The sequence below is a fragment of the Diabrotica virgifera genome, chromosome 6, assembly GCF_917563875.1.
Source record: "Diabrotica virgifera virgifera chromosome 6, PGI_DIABVI_V3a".
Lineage (NCBI taxonomy): Eukaryota > Metazoa > Arthropoda > Insecta > Coleoptera > Chrysomelidae > Diabrotica > Diabrotica virgifera.
The window spans coordinates 186,150,755-186,176,060 of record NC_065448.1 but is presented as its reverse complement, the minus strand read 5'-3'; the positions used below and the strand labels follow the sequence as shown (position 1 = coordinate 186,176,060).

The following is a 25,306-nucleotide window of genomic DNA, read 5'->3' as shown; positions in this document are numbered from 1 at the left end:
ATCGACGTCCATGGAAGGAAAGTGCCACTCAGAGGTTAAGCATAAATTTTGGAATTTACGAAAGTTCCGACCGGAAAAAATCCTGCCTAAACGTCGAGTTTTCGAGGAGGACTTGCTAAAGATGTTAAACTTCGTATAAACCGCTTCATGATCAGATAGTCCCACATTAACAGTTGTAGCGCAGACATCAAGGGGTGAGAAATCTGAGACAATATAATCAATTATGGTAGATGAAGTTTTTGTAATCCTTGTAGGAAAATCAATGTGCATTGATAGACCATATGATTCAAATATGTTGACTAGGGATATTTGTGTAGCACAAGCAGCAGCATAATTAATGTTGAAGTACCCGCATAAAATTTTTCTGCTTTTATGGGGCAGGTCATCTAACAAATTAAGCAGGTTCTGAAAAAATAGTTCCCCGGAAGAGTCAGGTGATCTATAAATGCAAATAATATAAAGATTAAGGTTCTTACTGTAAACTAAGGAAAACTCAAAGAATGCTTCACTTAATAGAAAGTCATATTTTGTTACCAGAGAAAAATCATTATTTGTAGAAAGAATTAGGGTGCCTCCATGAGCTGAACTTGGACGGTCATACCTAGCAATAGTGGAATATTTTTCTACAAAAAAAGGCTCGTTGACTTCAAGCCAGTGCTCAGTAACCGCAACTATCGGTGGAAACCCTAATTCCTCTAGAAACAGAAATAATTCATCAGTTTTATATCTTATAGAACGAATATTAATCAGAACCATGCTAAAGTTGTTATCACTAAAATAATTTGAGGATTCTAGTCCCTCAGAACACGTCGTGATGTTTAAAAATTTCGTCTTGGAGAGGCAGCGGAATAGTAGTTTCGGTGGCATTCCCTTGATTTTTGCAGGTGAATAATTCTTTCCGAAGTTAGAAAAGACCTAAAAGCAGCAAGATCAGCGTCTACCTCATCTGCACCAATTCCATAAGCATCATTAAAATCTAGAAGAATTTTTCGTAGATCTTCACTCTTTGTAGGAAGTCCTTCGGAAGCCAGAAACAATTTAACACTTGTGTTGGTATACCCATCATAAAATACTGATGCAGGTTGGTCGTATAAATAAGCAAGATGAAGTTTAATGGCCTTTAAGATATCCGGTTCCCTTAATCTGGCTAAAAGATATCGACTATTAGAGTTATTGGTTAATCTAACTCTTGGTGGGGTCAATGGATCGAGATTAGTCGATGGTTCTATAGTATCTTTCTTAATGAAATTAATATGGGTATGGAACGGATTCTTAGTTTTGCAAATTTCGATGGCCTGTTTGTCTGTTTGTATGTTTGTGCTCTGAACTTCATCTTTGTTGTTGCATAAACTGCTATGTGAATTTTCCAGGCTAATAGGACTTCTGATATTCTTCGGATTCTTATGTGACTCAGATGAAAGCGTTGGTTCGGAATATGAAGATTCGATAGACCATTTAATGTTTACACCAGGTGGCCAAATGATTCGATGTGTTGTATTGTCGAAGTCTAAAGTAGATGAGTCGGGTAAGGAGATATTGTGAGGACTAACGTGTATTTGTCTTCTGAAGCTCAAAATATAATTGTATTCAGGAAGATTTGAACTGATTTTTTAAAAAGTGACTCGGGAGAGAAGATTAAGTCCTATTTTTTGTAAATAATCAATTAACAAACTGTGTGGTATAGTGGGACATACGTTTGATAAAACGATACGTTCGGTTGGAGAAATCAGTCTTCTAGCTTGTACAATATTATTCTCGATTTTTATTTGTCCGTGCTTTTGCATAAATTAGTCCACCAGTGAATTGCTTGAAAGGTACATACATATCCCATTGTTCGATAATCGAGACGAAAATATAATATTTTTTGTTTGAATTAGATTGCCCAACGGATTAAATAATTTTGCAGCTTCGTATTTTCTAAGGCGCTGAAGACAATCGCTTGAAACTTGGACGGGAAAGGTGTAGAAGTGGCCGATGAATAGGTCTTATTGGTATTTGTCTGCAGTTGTTGTACATGTTGCGAGTCAGAGGGACTCCGAATGTTAGGTTCCTTTTTTAATTTTAACACGAGACATGTGTTCAAAACTAATACGGACCTTCTTCTTTTTCACGTGCCATCTCCGCGACGGAGGTTGGAAATCAATACGGACCTGACCAGTATTTAATCAGTAACAAAACTGGAGTAAATTGTACCTTTATATCGTACTTTATTGATGTTAGTAAATAAGAATTAGCCAAAACTGGTTTATTACCTTATATTAAACAAAAATAATACGATCAATTCACTTACTGGTGTTGTTCTGAAGCTATTTTCTTGTGGCATTTTTACAATTTTAACTATTTATAATGGGAAATAAGCCACAATATTATTAAAAAATGATTTTTATTAACGTTTCGACGCCCAAATCGGCTGCCGTTGTCAAAATACAAAATACTATTAACATAAACAAAAATGTCGCTGCTTAGTAAAAAAATTCTTCTAATAATTTATTTAATTTGACTCATTTATATCGGCAATTCAGATACATAATATGATACATTTTAAAGTAGAAGACTTTAAAATGATATTGCCAATATTTATGAGTTGCTTTCCTGGGACGACTTTACTGAAAGATAGTTCATTCGATTGCATGAAATCAACCCCAACACAAGAATATCCGTCACAAAAAAATCATAGCATGTGATGTCTTTAAAAAGACAACCACATGCAACGGTGACATTAAAATTCTCGCGTTAGAGATCTCATAGTAAATCACGAGGGAAAACCAGGAAAAACCTCGTGATACTATCCCGACATCGTAAGTATTTGGTCTTACATTTAATTTACTCTCAAAATTAATACCAAATTCTGACTTTACTATAATTTTGTTTAAATTATAAATAATATCAATGATACATGGATATATCAGTAATACTAAAATATAAAATATGTACTAACTTGACTATTGACTTACTAATTGTGGTATTTTCTTTCTATTGACTTCCTCTTTCAGTATGAGTATCCACATCCTACTGCATTCCACCGAGGAATTTGCGACACAATTGGTTTCGTTTAGCATAATTAGAGCCGTTTCTTTGATTTTTCTCTTTTTACTATCTGTTTCTTTCAGGACTATACTTGAATCTCTCCACTGAACTCTATGTTCATTATCCCATGCGTGTTGACATATTTGAGATCTATCAAATTCTCTATTTTTAATATAAGAGTGATGTTCACTTATTCTAACGTTTAATGGTCTTGATGTTTCACCTATATAAAACTGTTCGCATTCACAAGGTATTTTATAAATACAATTATTTGTCCTTTCTTGTTCATTGTTAGGTTTAGTTTTAGATAGAATAGATCTCAATGTTTTGGTTGTTTTGAATGTTGTTGAAATGTTGAATTTATTTCCTATTGTTTTAAGTTTCTCGGATAGTCCTTTTATGTATGGTATTGATATTTTCCTCGTATTATCTCTTGTGAATGTTGTAGGATCCCGTTCTATGTTGTTCTGTTCCATTCGATCCAATCTTGACAATTCCTTATTTATTAACGATAAAGGATAATCATTTTTTAATAAAACAGATGTTAAGAATTGTTTTTCTTCTAAAAATGAATTTTCGTTAGAACAAGTAATTTTGGCCGTATCATATAAGGATTTTATGATTCCCTTTTTAACGTTGATGTTGTGATTTGATTTTGTAATTGAGATATCTGTTGGTATGTGTTGGTTTTCTATACACTTGAGTCTCATATCCAGTATCCTTCTTTGAGACTAAAACATCGAGGAAAGGTAGGGTGTTATTATATTCCTTTTCCATTGTAAATTTTATTTATGAATGAACTATCTTTCAGTAAAGTCGTCCCAGGAACGCAACTCATAAATATTAGCAATATCATTTTAAAGTCTTCTACTTTAACTTTACATATTATGTATCTGAATTGCCGATATAAATGAGTCAAATTAAATAAATTATTAGAAGAATTTTTTTACTAAGCAACAACATTTTTGTTTATGTTAATAGTATTTTGTATTTTGACAACGGCACCCGATTTGGACGTCGAAACGTTAATAAAAATCATTTTTTAATCACTATTTAATCATAAATAGTTAAAATATCACTTACTGGTATCTACTAAAATTGTCACTAAACTATTTATAAATGAACTATTACTTTTTCTATACAAAATTTGCAATTTTGTTAAGACCAGAAATAAACACGCCATTCGGTAGGTCGTTCAGGGCCGGACTCCCACAATCTTGTATTGTTCGCTTCCGTTTGCTTATTTTTTGTGTTTACGTGTTTTTAGTAATTTAGATGTGTACTGTGCATATATATTTCATGTTATTTTAATTATAACGGAGTTTATCTGTAAGTATACCGTATTTTATTAATTTTTACCATATTCTTCGGCTAACCCGGATTTGCGATAACCCGGATCGACCGCGGTCCCGATTAATCCGAGTTCTCGAGGTTCCACTGTACTTGAGTATATTAAATGAAAGTCAACGTACCGGTGAAGAAAATATGGGAAGCTAGGATACAAAAGAACAGAAATAGAGGAAGACATAGAGAAGATTGGAATACAGTAGTCGCTAAAATCATTCAAAGGAAAGGGAAAGTAATAGCAGCAGCAAGCAGATTAGCATACAACAAGAAACAATGATTAATATTTGTACACACGTGAAAAGACGGGGTCTCATATATACACCAGGGTCTCATATATACACCACACAACTAACATGACTATTCTCCAGAGGCTAAGAAAAGACAAAGAAATTATTAACACCGTAAAGAACACAAAATTGGATTACTTTGGCCACATTATGCGCAGTGATAAATTTCGACTACTACACTTGATTATACAAGGCAAGATTGAGGGCAAGACAGGCCCTGGACGTAGACGTATATCCTGGCTGGTCAATCTTAGGAAGTGGACTGGTCTAACGTCAACTAATCTATTTCGAGATGTTCTAAATAGAATAAGATGGGTCAATGTGGTCGTCAACATCTCCAGAAGATAGGTACCTTTAGAAGAAGAAAAGACGTGTCAGTCCCGACAATGAAAACTAAAAGGGACTCAAGAGACTTATAAAATATATATACTTGCATCATACTTATGTAAGTACATAATTTTGATCAACCCTGTAGAAATAAATATTCGAATAATACATCGTTGCAAAGCCGATTAGAAGATCTTTCAAATGAGGTATAACTTGACCACGGTTTGTATTTAAAAAAATATATATTTCGGAATTAAGCCTGATAACGTAATTTCCAACACATAATATATGTTGAACATTACATCGCCATCAAATATTGCTATAGCAATTATTATGGATGGCGATTTAAAAACTAAAATTGATGTAGGTATAAGATTTTTCTTAGTCATTTGTTTCTGAAATAATTAATTCATTCCACACATTTGCATCATACTGTATACGCGATAACATTTTAACATGGACAGGAAGACGGATAAAAATCGCGGTTTACTTCACACAAAAATTCACTCAGACAAAGCTTCCAATGAATGATTAGCCTCGCCTAAGTGCAAATTTTATTAGCAAATAATCGGCCAGACAATATTGAATTCCAAGAACAACACTTCACATCTTCAGCCAGTACTCAGATAGAAAAAGAGGGGTATCACACTGGGTAAGTGTGTCAAGAAATGATAAAGTAAATAGCCTCTCTTACTTCAGTTCTCGAAGCGAACCGGTCGGTGAAAGAGCGCGCCAAAGCGTGCCCTGAATATCATGCGGCGATCGTCTGCAACGCTGTGAAGCGAAAGTGGTCATTCAAAGTTTAAGTACTCTACAATCAAAGACAGCATGTTAAGCTACCTCATAATTATTGCAATAGTGTCAAATGCTCAAGTTTTCGGATCTAATAGTACTTTTAACAATGTTACTGCGCTTACGGCCGGCAATGACTTGTGGTTCGGATTGGTACGGGACTGTCAAGAACCGACGGTATCTTGCATTAAGAACAGTATTTATAATTTTCTTAAAAATACCTTCGACTACGACCGTGACTTGAATTTTACTAGTTTTATGAAATTTTCGAAAAACAACATCATATACAAGACCCCCATTAACCAATCTATAACAACGGGTATCGAAAACAACTTCCTAATTGGAGACGAATCACCTTTTGAAGAAATATCTAGATCATTAAAAGATCATTCCAAAAAGTTCTTGATGACGCATGATCTGGAACTTCAATTGCCAGATCCCTTTTTTCTTGGCGCCACATTAAAAATTTCACCAAGAAATGTTGACGAAAGTGGTACTATGCTCAATCTACAGTTGATTCCCAAGGATCTGAAGAGATCAATAGGAGAAGGACGAATATTGGGAAATCTCATTGGAAAAATCATCAGTAAGTATTTTGTTTTTAAAGCATGATATTTGCGCGCCATATTTGGTGGGGGTAAACGTTTGTTTATAGTCTTCTCGATAGAGGGCAATATAGAAAGTAGTTTAAAATAAATTGGGTTGTCTGATGACATCTTGTCTTGTTTTAAAACAACTTTTATGTCCATTTGTTTTTTTTTGGACAATAAAGTAATTCAGTTTTACACTTTTCAGCGATGTATTGCCTTTTACTGCTTGTTTTTAGAGATAAGCTATTATTATCAGATACAATAAAACTGTCAAATACATTTGACTATCCCCAAAAAAAATTATTATTTAATGACATTTTTGGAATAAAACGAGTTGAAATGTGCGTACAAGGTACCATAATAGTACCCAGGAGCGTCATTTGAAATTTTGATAGGGGGGGGGGCAAGCATTATATATACAATACATTTATATGCTAACATAATACAAAATTGATCTATTTTTTGTAAATTTCAGTCATTTTCAGGGTCGGGGGTGGGGGGCAAATGCCCCCCTGACCCTATCAAATGACGCCCCTGATAGTACCTTTTGAAGTGAATATTTTGATTATCCCTAGGTATTATTTCTTCTTCATATGCCTAATCCTTTAAGGACATTATTGGCATTGGCGATCATCATGGCCCATTTAACTCTGTCTGCAGTGGTTCTGAAGAGATATATTGTTGTTTTTCCTCTCCACTGCTTTAAATTTTTCAACCAGGACGTATGTCGTCCTCCTGGTACTCTTTCCACTTTCGCCTTCCTTTGTATACACAATCGCATCAACTCATATTTTTTATTTCGTATTATAGTAGGGGAGCAAAGTATGCTAAATGTGCAGTCACTCGAACTTTATGGGGACCTGAAGAGTAGGTCCTAAAACCAAAAAAAGTTAAGTAAAGTTTTCAATTTTAGTGGGCGCTTGCCATTTTTTAATTTAATTTTCCATTTCCAGCAATCGTTTTTTCCGATTATAACGCCATCTATACATAATTCGAAAACATGTTTCGAATAAAAGTTACTTATTTTTGCGTAAGAAATCCAAATCTGCAATAAAAAAATGGGGGCTCCTACTTAAGATTTTAAAGTAACCCCCACCTCACCTACGTGGAGGTCGTGTTTGGTGCCATTAGATAGATTTTTCAAAAATATTGAATAATTGTATTTTACAGTTTTTCGATCTGATGTTCATTTCGCGAAATATCGCGGGATTCGTATTTAAAATATTAAATTTACCCCCACTCCTCTCTGTGGGAAGTCGTGTTTGATATCATTCGATAGATTTTAAAAAAATATTGAGCATAAATGTTTTAGTTTTTCGATCTGTCATTCAGTTCGCGAAATATTCGCTTTTTTCTTGTGAAATTTTGGGACTCACCCATTTCCTTACGCCCGGCCCAAAACGTCAGATTTTTTAAATATACACTCTTTTGGATGGACTTATCTTATCTTAATCTGACAATTTCGAGTTTTTTTAAGGATAGATTTTTTCTTTCGGGCCCCCCTTAACGAACAGCCCTGTGTTAAGAGCCAATATATGGTAGAGGTACATCTGCAGGGTACCAGGCTTCTCCCCATATGCTAATCTGATGCGCTCGAGTAACTGCAAAAATTCCCACTTGGGCTCCACTACCATTAGGTATGTGACCAAACTAGCTTATTTTTCTTTACTTCATAGTTTTGAGAATTTAATTTTTTTTCATCCTTCTTAATGTTTTCGTGTTTGTTACGCGTTGTGTCCATATTTTCCATATTCTTCGATAACACCGCATCTCAAAGCTGGCAAGTCTTTTTTCAGTCGGGTCCGTAATTGTCCAGGCTCCAATTCCATCATATAAAAGGAGAGAAATACGTAACATCTACATACTCTAATTCTAATTTCTATTCCTAGTATTCCATTGCATAATACTGTTTTCATCTTATTGAAAGCGCTTCCGGCCATCTCAATGCGTAATTTTATTTCAACGCTGCTTTTCCAATTGTTCACGTAGCTCACATCTAATGTAATTGTGTTTGGGTAAGTCAGGGCCGCGTTTAGGTCAATTGACGCCCTAGGCAATTCTCTAGTAGCCGCCCTTCAAGCATGTACCATTTTTGCTAGAAAAAAATTGCAAGAAGATTTTTTTATTTAAATAAGAATACATAAAAACTTTCATTTCAGTTCGATCACATCAGATTTCTTTCTTGATTTTTCTTTGGAAAAATCATCATAATGTCGTCATAATTTATCGCCATTGTTACGTCACTTTCTATGGACAAAATCGACAAACTGTTAAGAGGTTCTTGCGTCATACTTGATCGGAAATTATTTTCATGACTTATTTTAAATTCTTGACATTTTCGAAAATGACCTTTCATCGGACACGTTGGTTGGCAACTTGGAGGCACAAATAAATGCGCAAAGCAATATCAAAGTTAGGGAAAATATCTTTCAATCCACTCTTCTTTAAATATTTAGATATGTCAATTATTGGTGATTGTATGATTGTAGGTATCTGATGATCAATGATGTAGGTATCTAATATTAGTGCAGTGAGTGAGGGTATTAGGCTCCGAATTCCATCCTACTGCTTCAATTTACTTGATATTTTCACTGTAAGTAGGGAATAGCTCCAGAAACAAAGTCTACGCTATATCCTATGACGCTTTTAACTTAGGGGTGGTTTCCACCCGTTCTCGGTGGTGGTTTCCACCCGTTCTCGGGGGTGGAAATTTTTTTTATCAAACTAACACCGGAAGTGGCCATAGAACCTAATTCTAAGCAATAACTGTTTTATAAATTTTTTTGAAAACTCAAGACTTTTTGAGTTATTCGTGATAAAAAATTTGCCATTTTCATTGAAAAATGACACTTTTCGGAGACGGTTTTTTTGGGAATACCATAAAAATTGTGCATCTAACGAAAAAAGTATATAAAACATTTTTGTAGTTTATGAAAAATCAGAGAGATTCATTTTTTCATAAATCTTCTAGTTTTAATAAAAAAAGAGATGGTAGGTGAAAAAAGATTTCATTTGTGCATGCTCAAATCGGCTCAAATTGTCGATTTTAGGGGTACGAAAACTGTTAAATGTCGGTTACATTCAAACTAAGCGATATATGGTACAAAAATAACTTATGCCTAATGTATTTTAAGTAAGGAAAAATGAGAAGTGTATTTAACCCCTCATCCACCAGAATTTAAATGCATCGTTTTTCTTCTACAATACCTTCTACTCTCGTGTTATTTCTATATTCAGAAAGTTATACGGTTTTAAAATGAATGGTTTTTGAAAAGAATAAGTTCAAATTATAGAGCGTATTTTTAATTTTTTTTTTTTTAATCTTCCTTTTTCTCCATGTCATTCGAAAGTGATAAGAGACACAGTTTTCTTACATAAGTAGGTTTTCTTAGTACTTACAAAAGATACTGATAGCATTATACCCTTAAAATCGAGCATTTATCTGTTATTAAGTTGAACACACCCATTTGAGCATGCACAAAAAAAATTTCTTTTCACCTGCCATATTTCTTTTTATGTTATCACTAGAAGACTTATGAAGGAACGAATCTCTTTGATTTTTCATAAGCTACAAAAATGTTTTTTAAAGTTTTTTTCGTTAGATGCATAATTTTTAAGGTATTCGCAAAAAACTATCCGAAAAGGCGACATTTTTCAATGAAAATGGCAAATTTTCAACCAGGAATAACCCAAAAGGATTCAGTTTAAAACAATTATAGAACAGTGCCCCGCCGCCATTGCGGTGCTGCCGACGGCCCAATAATCCCTAAAATAATTTACGACTTTTGTCCTTTTTTAATGAATAATGTTAAGAAAATGCAATTTGTCTTCTAGAAATGAATGCCCACTTATATTCCATTGATGGATGTACTATGTAAGTACAATGTTATTCGATTTTAATTTTTATACACAAATATTTTTTGTACAGAATTTTTGCCGCCCTAGGCAACTGCCTATATTGCCTAATGGATAAAGCAGCCCTGCTTGCAGTACTTTCTGTAAAATTTTTCGTTTAACGTAGATTGTTTTGTCGTCAATCTTGTTCTTACTGACAATCATGATTTTTGTTTTTGTTACCTATGTTCAAAGCCATTCCATACCTCTCGCAGTACTGCATAGTGTAATCATCCAAAAATTTGGAACCTTTCTCTGCTATCCACAAGGAGTATTGTATTGTCTGCATATTTGAGTTAGTGATCCACTTGTCTCGTTAATTGATATGTCTTCGTTGATGTCTTCTAGTGTCTCTTTAAACAACTCTTCTGAGCACAAGTATAGAAGATAGTACACATCCTTCTCGTAGTCCTCTTCTTATTGGAATTTCATTAGATTTTTGTTGTCTACTCGAATAATGGCTTTATGATATCATTATTTTGTAATGATTCATACATCATGATCATCTATTTATGTGTTCCGTATTATGTTTGTAAGATTTCTGTGTTGAATTTTGTCGAAGGCTTTCTCAAAGTCAACCAGACATATCAATACGTCACAGTTTTCTGTTACGCTGTGAATCTAGGTCATTCAAATTTTAAGTACTCTTTAATCAAAGACAGCATGTTAAGATACCTCGTAATTATTGCAATAGTGTCAAATACTCCAGTTTTCGGATCTAATAGTACTTTTAACAATGTTACTGCGCTTACTGCCGGCAATGACTTGTGGTTCGGATTGGTACAGGACTGTCAAGAACGGACGGTTCATTAATAACAGTATTTATAATTTTCTTAAAAATACCTTCGACGACGACCATGACGTGAACTTACTAGTTTTATGAAATTTTCGAAAAACAATATTATATACAAGGCTCCCATTAACTAAGCTGTAACAACGAGTATCGAGAACAACTGCCTAATTGTTCAGTCATCCCAAAAAGTTCTTAATGACACATGTAGAATGATCTGGAACTTCAATTGCCCGATCCATTTTTTCTTGGCGCCACTTTAAAATTTTCTCCAAGAAATTTTGACGAAAGTGGTACCATGCTCAATCTACAGTTGATTCCCAAGGATCTGAAGAGAACAAGTAGGAGAATAACGAATACTAGGAAACCTTATTGGAAAAACCATCAGTAAATAAGTATTTTGTTTTCAAAACATGCGCGCTGTATTTGGTGGGGTCAAAGTTTGTTTATAGTCTTCTCGATAGAGGGCAATATAGAAAGTAGTTTAAATTGAATTCGGGTTGTCTGATGACATCTTGTTTTAAAACACGTTTTATGTTTATTTGTTTTAGACCATCAAGTAATTCAGTTTTACACTTTTCAGCGATTTATTGCCTTTTACTGCTTGTGTTTCGAGATTAGCCATTACAAGATACAATAAAACTGTCGAAAATGTTTGAATATCCTATTTATAAATTATTTAATGAAGTTTTTGGAATCAAACGAGTTGAAATGTACATACAAGTTACTATATTAGTATCTTTTGAAGTTATATTTTGATTATCCGTATTTCTTCTTCAGCTGCTTAATTCTTTAAGGGCATTGGCGATGTCTGCAGTGATTCTGAGAAGTTCTATTGTTGTTTTTTCACTCCACTGCTTTAAATTTTTCAACCAGGACGTCTTTCTGTTCTCTTTTTTCTTCCACTTTCCTTGTACCGATAACCAATCGCATTAACTCATATTTTTTATTTCGTATTAAGTGACCAAAGTAGCATATTTTTCTTTCCTCCATAATTTTTGAGAATTTAATTTTCTTTTTTCATCTTTTTTAATGTGTCCGTGATTTTTACTTGTTTTGTCCATGATATTTTTCACATTCTTTGATATCACCACATCTTCACAATTAAAGGCCGCGGTCCCATTGTTCATTTAGCGAAGACTTTTCGGTCTTTTGCAACATGGAACAATCAAACTAACTAAAACATACATTTTAGTAAATACATACATATTAACCATACCTGTTTATAGACCTAATACTATAACATAATAACTAAACCTAATGGGGAGTTATAAACGCTTCATTCTGTAATTTGTTATCTTGCAGTTCTTTAATTTTATTTAAACTACATTGCTCTCGTAGCATGAGTTATTCGCACTTTTTATTTTCACATATCTTTGGATTGAATACCCATTATGACATTTAAAAAGTTGAAAATATTAGGATTTGGGTAGTAAAAACTAGAATTTAAAACACACTGAAATGATTCGCATGCATTTCAAGTGCGGCACATACTATTTGTAGTACTAGCCCTTTCTGGGGAAAACCTAGATTCTTCCAAATAGTTTTTAACTATGAAATCAGTAAAATTCTTTACGCGTTTGTCATCCGGGATTTTCACAAATAATTCAACTTCCAACTTTCGTTGACTGTAAAAAATCAATCCAAAAAATGATTTTAAAAATTTCCCAGTATCGGAATTTTTGTCATTATATTCAGAAACTGAACCTAAATTTTGGATTTTGCGATACCAAGCTCTTGACACATTACAATCGACAACCAGTTATTTTTTATTCAGGCCATAATGCTTTCAGAACATTGTGAATCCATGTTCAAAATCTACATATTATGATATTTTTTGGTATTAATTTTAAATTTAACGACCCACATTTTTCCTCGAATATGCGAAAAGAATTGAAATAAGTGTCAGTATTTTTATTAGACAAAAAAGCGAAAACTACTGGTACATGAGAACCGTTTTTAATGGCATTTTTTTAAATGGATCACCCTATCTATAATTATATTTTTTTTTGTCTTATAAGTAATTTCAATTGTCCTTGAACTGTCGCCGTTTGAAAACTTGCCTTCTTAGTCCAGAGAAATAAGATTTTTCTCGTGACACTTTCCCCTCCAGGCCGAAACCAAATTTTTTGAGTAGTATGGACATCTATATTAATAACCTTTATGTTTCCTGCAGCCGATTGTGATGATATACAAAGTTATAAACAAATGAAAATCAATAAACGGTAAATTTTCGCTTTTTTCGTCTATAACCAAAAAGTTAAGCATCTTAAACAAATTTGAGAGTAAGAAAGTCATAAATAGTCTAAAAAATTTCAAAATGGCGTTTGCTGAATATGTCTATCCTTATTGGTTGCTTAGAAAATTGCAAAATAAATCATAAATTTTGAGTTTTTTTAAATGTTCATAACTTATGTAAAAATTAACCTAGAACCTTCTTGTTACACGAATTTCTGAGACTTCTGGTGCTTAAACTATATTTTAAATTTCAAAGCAATTGGTCAAATTAATATACTGACTTACAGTTTTTGCAACACTATAAGTCAGAAAATTATGAGGTTACAGTAAGACTTCTGACAGTTTATGGAAGAAAAACATTTATACTATTGACGTAATTAAAAAAAAATGACAAAAAGTAATTTTAAACAGTGTAAAATTATTTCGCAAAAACACGTCAATTTTTTTCTTACTTATAAACAATTAGAATAACTTTTTAACCGTTACCCGTAGAAAAATTATTTTTTCATATTTGGAAAGACTGAATTTTTATACACATTTTGAAAGAAAAACAATTGTCCTAGGACAATTAGGGACGAAGTTAGCCCACCCTTTTTTTAATTCACATGTTTTTGCAAGATAATTTTGCAGTATTTCGAATAATTTTTGTCATTTTTTTAATTAAATTAATAGTATCAATTTTCTTTTCTCATAAACTATCCAAAGTTTTAGTGTAACTTCATCATTTTCCGACTTATAGCGTTGCAAAAAAAATTAATTTGGGATAAACAAATTAAATACCTTTTAATCTATTTGACCAATTGCTTTGAAATTTAGGATATGATTTAAGCACCAGAAGTCTCAGCATTCCGTGTAATAAGAACGTTCTAAGTTAATTTTTACATAAGTTATGAATATTTATAGAAACTCAAAATTTATGATTTCTTTTGCAATTTTCTAAGCAACCAGTAAGGATAGACATATTCAGTGAACGCCATATTGTAGTTTTTTATACGGTTTATGCGTTTCTTACTCTCAAATTTGTTTAAAATACTTAACTTATTGGTTATAGACGAAAAAAGCGAAAATTTACCGTTTTTTGATCTTCATTTGTTTATAACTATGTATATCATCAAAATCGGCTGCAGGAAACATATAGGTTATTATTATAGATGTCCATACTACTCAAAAAACTTGGTTTCGGTCTAGAGGGGGTTGTGTCACCAACAGGATATTTTTATCCTTATTTCTCTGAGCTATCTGGACACTTTGAAGGTTGAGAAAATGCAAACCGTTTGACTTAATCAAAACGACTTAAAAATATAACTAAAATATTATGTATTTTAAAAATTCGATATTGTTTATGGTTTATTACAATGTCAGTATATATTATTGAACTAAATAAATAGAGTTAAATAATAAAAAAACCAATTTCGCAAAGAAGTGCAAGAGTCTTTCAGGTTGGTCTTGATCTTGCGTAGTCTTGCAAGGTTCGGTCTTGGTCTTGGTCTTGAATACCTGGTCTTGGTCTTGGTCTTGCAAACCAAAAGGCGGTCTTGGTCTTGGTCTTGCTGCAAGACCAAGACCAAGACCAGTCTCGCTCATCACTACTCTCCAAAGTGTCTCGGATAGGTCGAACGGTCGAGGAATTGTTTCATATAGCTTCCAACCGAGAAACATTTCATCAGTTAGTTAATACGACGATAGCCAACGCTTGAAAACAAGCACGGCACACAAAGAAGAAGATCTTCAGCATCCGTCCATGAATCCACATTTCCAATGCTTCAATTAGCTTCATGGTCGATATTTTGGTGTCCACATTTACACTTCTGCATCATACAAAAGTACAGACCAAACATAGCACTTAACCATTCTTTGTCTTAGTTCCAAGGTGAGATGTTTATTGGAAAGAAATTACGAGTTTTAAAAAAAAAAAAAGCATTTTCATAAACGTAGTTTTAGTGATTGCTATTCTGCGTTTTATTTCTATGTCTGGATCAACTTGGTCCATTATACAGTTCCGAAATTTATTTCTTTTTGTAAGTTACGACTAAGTATGTATTTTATATAATATACAAATATATTACTATTTGTACTAAAAATTGGCAATTCTTAACGGTCTCGGCAAAACCCATTTTTTATATTCCAAAACTTTATTTTTTATTAGAATGCTGTCATTTAATAAATTTTTCCTAGTTTTCTGTACAAATAATAAATGTTAGTTAATAGGTATGGTATGTCTCTTGTGACAGCTTCCATGAGTCCATTCCGTCCTAAGAGGCTGGGAATGTATCTGCTTTTCCCTTAGAGGCACAGAAGATCAGGCACAGATGGAGTCACAGTTTCAGTTGGTGTGAACATTTTCTTCGGATCTGTTATCTTGATTTCTGAAAAACCTTGAGGTTTTGTCTTTTTAAAATGAACTAGTTGAACAGTTCCCTGACTTCCATAATCCTCAGGCGCGGGTTTCTTTTTTATCCGAGGAATGGATTGCTTAGGAGCTACTGCATGTTTTGGTGCAATAAAAGAAATGCCACATATGACGTGAAAAGTGTAGTATTCGTCGATTGTATGTACGTTAAAATCAGCGTATTGCATTTTAATGCAATACTTACGTATGCACATTTTCCCAATCAGTGGAAAGTAGCAGAGATCATAATGTTACAAAAACCAGGAAAAGACCCCAAAGAACTGAACTCATATAGACCCATTAGTCTCTTACCTATAATATCTAAGCTATTTGAAAAAATGTTTCTACGTCGATTAGAACCAATAATAGAAGAAACAAGATTAATTCCAAAACACCAATTTGGTTTTCATAGCAAACATGGAACAATAGATCAAACACATCGTATAGTCAAACAAATCAGCAATGATCTAAAAAACAAGAGGTACTGTAGTGCAGCTTTTCTAGATATCAGCCAAGCATTCGACAAAGTGTGGCATACAGGACTCTTCCATAAGCTGAAGAAAAATCTTCCGTATCAATATTATTTAATTATAAAATCGTATCTGACAGATCGCTTTTCATTAGTAAAACAACAAGATGCTCGCTCAGAACTATTTAAAATAAAATCCGGTGTCCCACAAGGTAGTGTACTTGGTCCCTTACTATACCTGTTATTTACTGCTGACCTACCTACAACTAGATTGACAACAGTGGCAACATTCGCAGATGACACAGGTATTATCGCATCTCACACAGACCCCCAAGGAGCTTCGCATAACTTACAAGCCCACTTAAATAAAATAGAAAAATGGTTAAAAAATGGAAACTAAAAGCTAATGAAACAAAATCGACCCACATGACATTTACCATGCGAAGAGAGAGCTGTCCACCAGTATACATAAACAACAAGCAATTATTACAAGTAGATATAACCAAATACCTGGGCATACATCTAGATAAAAGGCTAACATGGAGAAAACACATTTTCACCAAAAGAAAGCAACTTGGACTCAAACTTCAACAAATGTACTGGATTCTGGGTAGACATTCAAGACTGTCAATTGAAAATAAATTAGTGGTATACAAAGCCATACTTAAACCCATATGGACCTATGGCATACAGCTATGGGGCTCAGCCAGCAAATCTAACTTGGAAATCATACCACGTTTTCAAAATAAGGCATTAAGAACCATAGTAAACGCTCCATGGTACGTCCCCAACGCAATAATAGAGAGAGACCTGAAAGTTCCCAACATCAAAGAAGAAATCAGAAAATACAGTGAAAAGTATGAAGAAAGACTTAGTGCGCATCCAAATAATTTCGCGAGTGAATTATTAAACACGGAGGGTGAAGTTCGCAGACTTAAGCGTTATAAACCAACTAACTTACCAAATAGATTTTAGATGAATTAGAACTATTTTAAGTTTTACTTTATTTTACCAGTAGTACTATCTATACATTTGTTGATAATTTAGAAAGGAAAGTTTTCATTGGAATTCTTACCTACATGTCATAGCGTAAGAAAATCATAACTTTAACTGATTGTTCCTAACGGAACAGATTGTTAAATAAATTGGAGTAATAAAAAAAAATCAGCGTTATTTTACACCTGCTGTGTAAAGCACGGCAGGTCAATTTTCTGCGGATCGCCTGCGAATGCTGACACTTCCAGGCGAACAGCTTCTGTATAGGGTGAACAAAACCCCAAAGAAGAAACTACATCAACCTATTTTCTTAAGCCGTACTTTTTGTAGAGAAAATGGCCAACCCTGCAAGGAATGGTGAAACCAACTATGTATCTGGGCCTTACTGCCGCTACAAGACTTTGAGCAAGCGCATTGCTTATCTGGAAGTGTCAGCAATCGCAGGCGATCCGCAGAAAATTGACCAGCCGTACTTTACACAACAGGTGTACGAAAACGCTGATTTTAACCCTTTCTATGCCAGGCCTTAATTTGCATGTTGGTCTCTAAACCCCAAAGGTTTTTCATGCTTATAGTCCCATTGCCTTATATATACGTCGCATATAAATAAACAAATAAATCACCGAAACATGTTTTTAAAGAGTTTTTTTTACCCAACTTAAACGTTTTTTTTTTTTTCAAAAGTACTCATCAGAGAGCAGAACCAACTTGAAAATATGTAACTAACTTAAAAGAAATAATGTAATGTAAATTAACATTAAAAGTTTTCTTTTGTGTGGTGATCCTCAAAACATGACACTACGCAAAGGCCGACTGCGCATCTTGCACACATGTATTTTGATTCGCTTTTTTTTTCTGGTCTTTTCTGTGGCTACAAACGCTTCACCTTCTAGCTGCTACCTATAAGCGTTGCCACCAGTGCTACAATATAGCATATATCTAAAATAAGTGAACAAATATATACGGCAATGGGTCTGCATGACCTGTCTTAGGTGCCAACATTTTGAGGCTTCGGGAACAATATCTAACATTTTCGGACATATTCCTACGGCATTGGGACATCAATGAGTCTAAAATTTTATAAGCAACGCATATTTTCGGCTTTGGTAAATTGAGACCATAACACCTTGAACGTATATATGTTACAGTTCAAGTTGATTATCCAGTTGGAGTTGACTCCAACTAGTTGGAGTCAACTCTAACGGCTGGTTTCAGTAAAAGTTGATTATAAATATAAAATGAAGATTTATATTCAACATTTACTAGTAAAAGTAGACTCCAACTAGGAAAAGTATACTCTTCCCAATGCAATTTATTAAAAGTTGATTCTGATTCACACAAACAGCCGATTCTAGAAATTAAATGTTACTGAATATGTTCAAATTAGTCTAGGCTGTATCGTCGCCCCCGTTAGGTAAATTACTCCGATTCGAATTTTTTGCACAAACTTACTAAAAAAGAGGTCCTTATACTTTATAACAAATCTACTGGGTGCCAGGCAGTACCTTTATCGATAAATTGTTTAAACCATTTTTTTTAGACAAATTCACAAAAATAATTTTTTCACTTCGAGTAATTTTTTTTAGATCATTTGGGTTATTCTGAGCAAAAAAAGGTATTTTGTGATTTTTCTCTAAAATTGATTGTTGTCGAGTTATACGCGATTTAAAATTTGAAAAATGCGAAAATAGCTATTTTCAAGGCTTAATAACTCGGATAAAATCCATTATTATGAAAGTCAGAAAGTGACCAAATCAAAGTTTATAGCCCCCTCTACAAGATCCAGCAGAAATTTTTTGTCACTATTTTATTACTAAGCTTTATCTATTAATTATTAACAATGAGCGCTAAGTGCGTATTGGGCGGCCGTCAATGGTGAGTGCTAAAGAGATGCACCATTCCGGCCGTCCAATGGTGCATCTCACTCGCACTCACATTGACGGCCGCCTCAATACACGCTTAGCGCTCATTGTTGATAATTAAAAATAATATCTTATTAATGAAATAATGACAAACATTTCTTCAGGATCTTATAGAGGTAGCTTTAATCTTTGATTTTTTTTAGTTTCTGTTGTATTGAACACTTTGTTGTATTGAAAGAAAAATGTTACTTTACCTGCCGCGATTATTAATCAAATTAACCGAGATTGAATGTAAGTGGTCAATGGCAGCAATCGATTATTTATTTTTTTTTTTTATTAAACTTTGCAAATTTACAATCTGCTATTAAAAGCTATTAGTAAATGTGAGTATTGCAAATACATGAGAGGAGAAGTTATCCACTGATAACACTCCCAATACTAACACTAACAAGTTTGATTATTATAATTTGAAAGTAAAATTGAAATGAAAATTAAAATTAAACAATAAAATCTGTTGGCCAATGTCTTTTCAATCTTCGTCTGACTTCTGGTTGGAGATGTAGTTGTCTTGCTTCCTCGTTGGGGTGGGCTGGCAGATGTTCTAAATAATTTCTTGTTAATCTGCTGATTTCGTCTTCAACGAACGGTATACCAGAGTCGTCATGCAGTGTTTTGTTACTAACGTACCACGGGGCGTTGAAAATCATTCTGAGTATTTTGGATTGGATTCTCTGAATGATTTTGGTATTAGAAGGCTTGGCACAGCCCCATAATTGCACTCCATATGCCCATATAGGTTTTATTATGCACTTATACAAGAGAAGTTTATTTTCTGTAGATAACTGCGACTTTCGGCCTATTAGCCAATTCATTTGACGTATTTTCATGTTGATTTGGATTTTTTTTGCCAAGATGTGTGCTTTCCAAGTGAGCTTTTGGTCAAGTGTCATTCCCAGGTATTTGACTTCTGTTTTTACTGGTAGTAATATGTTGTTCAGTGTGATTCTTGGACATACGATGTTCCTGTTGGTGAATGTAATTTGATTAGACTTCGTATGGTTAACTTTGATTTTCCATCTATTCATCCAGTCTTGTAGTAGATTCAGGTGTATTTGAAGGTTTCCTGATGCTACTTGGGGGTCATCATCGATGGATATTATGGCGGTGTCATCTGCGAACATGGCTACTGTGGTCGTATTTGTTGTTGGAATATCAGCAGTGTATATGAGGTACAGGAGGGGACCCAGGACACTTCCTTGAGGAACACCGGATTTTATGGGATAGTAATGAGAGGTTTCTGTAAGGAATTTGACTTGGAAGTGGCGTTCTGTGAGGTATGATTTTAAGAGTAGATAGTGAGGAGTGGGAAAGGATGACTTAAGTTTATACAGGAGGCCGTCATGCCAAACACCGTCGAATGCTTGTTCTATATCCAGGAAGGCAGCAGTGCAAATTTTTTTTTTCTTCGAGGCATACATTAATGTTTTTAACAATTCTATGACATTGTTGTAAAGTTGAATGGGCTTCGCGGAAACCAAACTGGTGTGTTGGGATCACTGAATCAATTTCGATGTCTTCTGAGATTCTTTGGAGCAAAAGTCTTTCTAAAATTTTTGACATTATTGGAAGTAAGCTGATTGGTCTATATGAGGTAGTAATATTTGGTGGTTTATTTGGTTTACTTATCATAATTATTTGTGCAAACTTCCAGTTAATCGGGTAGTAGGTTAATCTTATGATACTATTATATATCATTGTTAGTAGGACAATTGCTTTTCTGGGTAATTTTTTTAATATTAGCCCGGTGATCATGTCGAAGCCTGGTGCTTTGTAGTTATTGCATCTAGAAATTTGTTCTTTCACATTATTAGGAGTAAAGCATTTGATTGGTAGCATCATTGGACATGGAGTATCTAAGAAGTTTTTAACTTGTTCTTCGTTATTATTATTATTAACTTCAGGTGCACTAAAAACGTGTGAGAGATGTTCAGCAAAGATGGACGCCTTTTGTTGTTCAGTTTTTCCCCAGCTTCCATCGGCTTTCCTTAGAGGTGGTATGTGTTGTGTAGGCCTCTTGAATGATTTCGTTGCTTTCCAGATACTGTGGTCTTCTTTTGATAGGCTCTTAATGAATAGTTCAAATGTATCATTCCTCGCGTCTTGGAGAGCAGTTTTAAGTTGTCGTGTTAATCTATTGTATTTATTTTTATCTATAGGATTGCGACTTCTTTGCCATATGCGCCTGGCTCTTCTTTTTTGTGCAACAAGACGTTTTATATAAACGGGTATGTTGGTGTCACTTGGTTCTTTGTCATTCTGACGGGGGGTAGCTATTTCAGCGGCTGCATGTATAGTTTGGGTTAGAAGAAGCACAGCATTATCGATATCATCTGGTTGCTTTAATCTTATATTTAAATTTATATTTTCATTTATGTAAGACTCGAATACATTCCAGTTGGTCTTTGATGTTGTCAACTTAGGGATATTCGGACGTTTTATAATTTGCGTAGATAGTGTGACAATTATGGGGGTATGGTCAGTGGACAGATCCCAGGATGCTTGTATGTCAAAATAATTTAAGGCCATGTTATGGAGGATAAAGAAGTCTAGTAAATCTGGGATTTTGTTTAGATCTGTTGGCCAGTAGGTGGGTTGCCCTGTAGATACGTAAGAGCTGTTTGTGTTAGCTATGGCTTGTCTGAGATTTTTTCCCTTTGTTGTACATAGTCTTGAGCCCCAGTCTGTATGTTTGGCATTCCAGTCACCTCCAATTAAGAATTTTTTTGATAGTTGTTTAAAGAAGCCTTCATATTCTGCTGTGGTGATATTATGCCTTGGAGGGCTGTACATTGCCGCAATGTCAAAGGACCATGGTTGAGAACTGATACAGATTACTGCAGCTTGTATTTTTTCCGTCTGATACATTGTTTCCTCATAGTGTGGTATGGTGTTCCGTACAATAATAGCAGCGCCACCGTGTGCTGTGCCATCAGGATGGTTGGTGCTGTAAATAGAATAATGAGGGATCTTGAACATCGTTCTGTCAGTGAAGTGAGTTTCCGATACGAGTAGAACATCAATTTTGTTATGTTGAAGAAAGTTAATAACTTCTGTTTTGTGGTTGCCTAGGCCATTGGCATTCCATTGTGCAATTCGTAGTGACTTAATTTCCATTACTGAATTTATTTATTACTGTGGAAAGCATGTTTAAGATCACGCTATTTTGATTTATTAGTTGTGAAAACATAGTTTTGAATTCATTAAGGAAACTCTTCATCATCTCTCCAATGTCGTTGTTTGTATTGTTTACATGTGTTCCACTTGTTATTTGAGCGTAAGTTGCGTGATTTTGGTTGTATGAGGTCGTATTGTTATGTTCATTATTTACATTTGTTCCACCTGCTGTTTGTGTGTAAGTCGCGTGGTTTTGAATGCTATTATTCTGTACATTATATCTGTTACTCGTATATTGCAATTGATTGTTCGCTACAGTGTGCGATGATACTACTCTTGTCCTGTTTCTACTACTAATTAGCTCTTTATATACCGTGCATCCTTTGTAATTTGCGGTGTGTGCTCCATTGCAGAGAGCGCATATGGCAGGTGTGTCCCTAGGTTTTTTACAATCGGCTGACATATGGTTGCCTCCACATTTGACACAGTGATAAGGTCTATTGCAGTATGTCTTAGAGTGCCCATACAATTGGCATCTAGTACACTGGACAATATTATTCTTTTTATACGGTGGCTCGATAACTATTTTCGCGTTGTTTATAAATTCAATTTCATATATTTTTTTATTATTTTGATTAGGTTCTATATCGACGTAGAACATCATTAGAGGGTCCTTACTTACTCTGTGTTTTATATTTACAATATTGCGTACTAAATGTCCATGTTTTTCTATTTCACTTTTTATTATATTAATGGGAACTGTATGATGTAGATTACGAATTACAACTCTGTATGCTCTATCCTCTTTCATTTGGTATGTATGATGCACAATTTTTTTGCTGTTTAAATGTCTTACCAGTTTTCGGTATGTTTCACTGTCCCGGGAATTTAATTTTATTGTGTGGTTCTGTAATGCTGTGCAATAGTATGTCTCTGCTGTTGTTACTTCTGATAGATTATTAACCATTTTATTGTAGTCAGTAACACCATATATAAAAATTGGTGGGGGTTTCGAGACTGCTGGAGTTTCGTTGGTATTTTCTGTACTGTTATTGTTGTCTTTTTCGTTATAATTTTGTAGAACCTGAAATTTATTGCTGATTACTACCGTGTCTTCGTTTTCTGTTGGTGTCGGGGAATTTATTTTACGTTTTTTGTTATTATGTTGTACAGTTTGCCATTCGTGGATGTCCGATGACTCCATGTCGCTGATTTCCCCTGAAGATTCTTCGCTTTGTAATGTTTGTGTCATCTCAATAGAATCGGAAGCTTCATTTTGAGGTGTAGCTAATGTAGTATTTATTTTAGGATTATATTGACAGTTTGAGGAAGATTGTGATACTACTTGGTTAGGAACATAATATATAGTTGTTGGTGTGTTGTTTAAAATTTGTGTTGAATTTGGTTGTGAATTTTGTGGAAAAAGGACATTTGGGCATTCTGGTTGAATTTGCTGTTGCTGATATTGAACATGTATAGGTTGACCATTTACAGTAGTAGTATAAAAAGGAACACTCACCGATAAATCTGGTGGAGCACTCATTTTAACTGTTAAGTCCGAATATTTTAATTTTTAAATAGTTTATAAATAGTATATCCACTTAATACACGACAATGACGATAAAAACGAGGCCGGAGCCCGTTTCTTATCACACTATAAACTTTCGCCTAATTCGTATCGATGTTTATAGGTCGAGAGTCAAATGAATACTGATTATTTATTTGAGTGAAATTAAAATTTATTTATTTAATTATTAAAAATATTGAACAAAATTTATCTTATTATTAATAAAATTTATGTCAAAAAGTAAAATTCTGTAGTGTTTCGCAATTATATTCATACAAAATAGATTGTTACTTCAGACACACTTTAAACCCTTCATGCACTGCTATCTATATTTACAATTTTCACACAATAAAACCTTTACATAATATGAGATAGAGTAGATAAAAATTATTTTTGTGAATTTGGTTAACAAAAATTGGTTAAACAATTTTTCGACCGCGGTACCGCGTGACACCCTGTGTATTTGTTATAAGGATTGTTATACGGATGTATTTCTTTGAGTAAGTTTGTTCAAAAAATCGAATCAGAATAATTTACCTAACGGGGGCGACGTTACAGACTATACTAATAAATAGTTGAAACGGTCAAAACAAAGAAACGCACACTCATCAAAAATGCACTTGAGATTCTCGTATAATCAACATTTAATGAATCGATCCAGGAAGAGTCAACTAGTAAAAGTTGATTTAAATTTTTAAAATCAACTTTTACTGCTCGTTTCAGTTGGAGTTGACTCCAACTAGTTGGAGTCAACTCTAACTGAGAATCAACTTAAACTGTAACATATATACGGCGACTGGGAATACAGACCTTTTTTTTCAAAAACATATACATATATGCAGCGTTGGGACAGAAAGGATTAACGTACAGCTGGTTCCCAAAAAAACTGATACGACTCTTAGTAAGATTTGATCATTTTGAGCAGTGTATGATTGGTCTGACATTATATTATATTTATTATGACAGACAAATAATAAAATAAACAAACAAACAGCCATTTTTTGAGGTTGAAGTTATCTGACAAGAATGAATAACCATTTTCAATTTCGTTGCAAAACGAAAATACAGCCGAACCATATTCTAGTCCAATCAGAGAGTGCTGCAAGCACCTCTACCGGTTTCGAAACTTATTAGTCTCTCATCAGGATGCACATATGCTGCTCTCCCTGATCCAACCAAAACAAACCCCAACGTGCAGTCCCGGATTGCAACGAACGAAATGGCATAGATGCCCTAGCGGCAACTGCTAGCAAAAAGACTAAGTTTTCAATCTAATGGCATATAAAACAACATAATGCTATTCTACATCCCACCAGAATGAAAACAATGGGAACCTTCTCTGGTTACACCTCCGAGGCTTCTACAATTTGCAAGCCTTACGGATGCTGAGACTAAGGAAGATGAGGGAATTCTACAATTTACAATTCACGTCCCATCTGCTCAGCGCGGTAAAGTTCCAACGAGAATGGTTCCCTTCATACTCCACACAGAGTAAATGTAAATCAAAAATGAATAACCATTTTCAATTTCGTTGCAAAACGAAAATACAGCCGAACC

The 25,306-nt window shown here is 34.2% G+C and overlaps 1 protein-coding gene across 1 annotated transcript in view; it reads left to right on the top strand.

The window, feature by feature from the left end:
• The first annotated feature begins 5,681 nt into the window (after positions 1 to 5,681).
• The window catches only part of LOC114324586 (uncharacterized), a 237,691-nt gene continuing 218,066 nt past the window's right edge, over positions 5,682 to 25,306 (top strand). Inside the window, exon 1 of the mRNA XM_028272452.2 lies at positions 5,682 to 6,366. Within this exon, the coding sequence (XP_028128253.2) occupies positions 5,817 to 6,366 (550 nt within the window). The 5' untranslated portion in view covers positions 5,682 to 5,816. The remainder of the gene's footprint in view (positions 6,367 to 25,306) is intronic.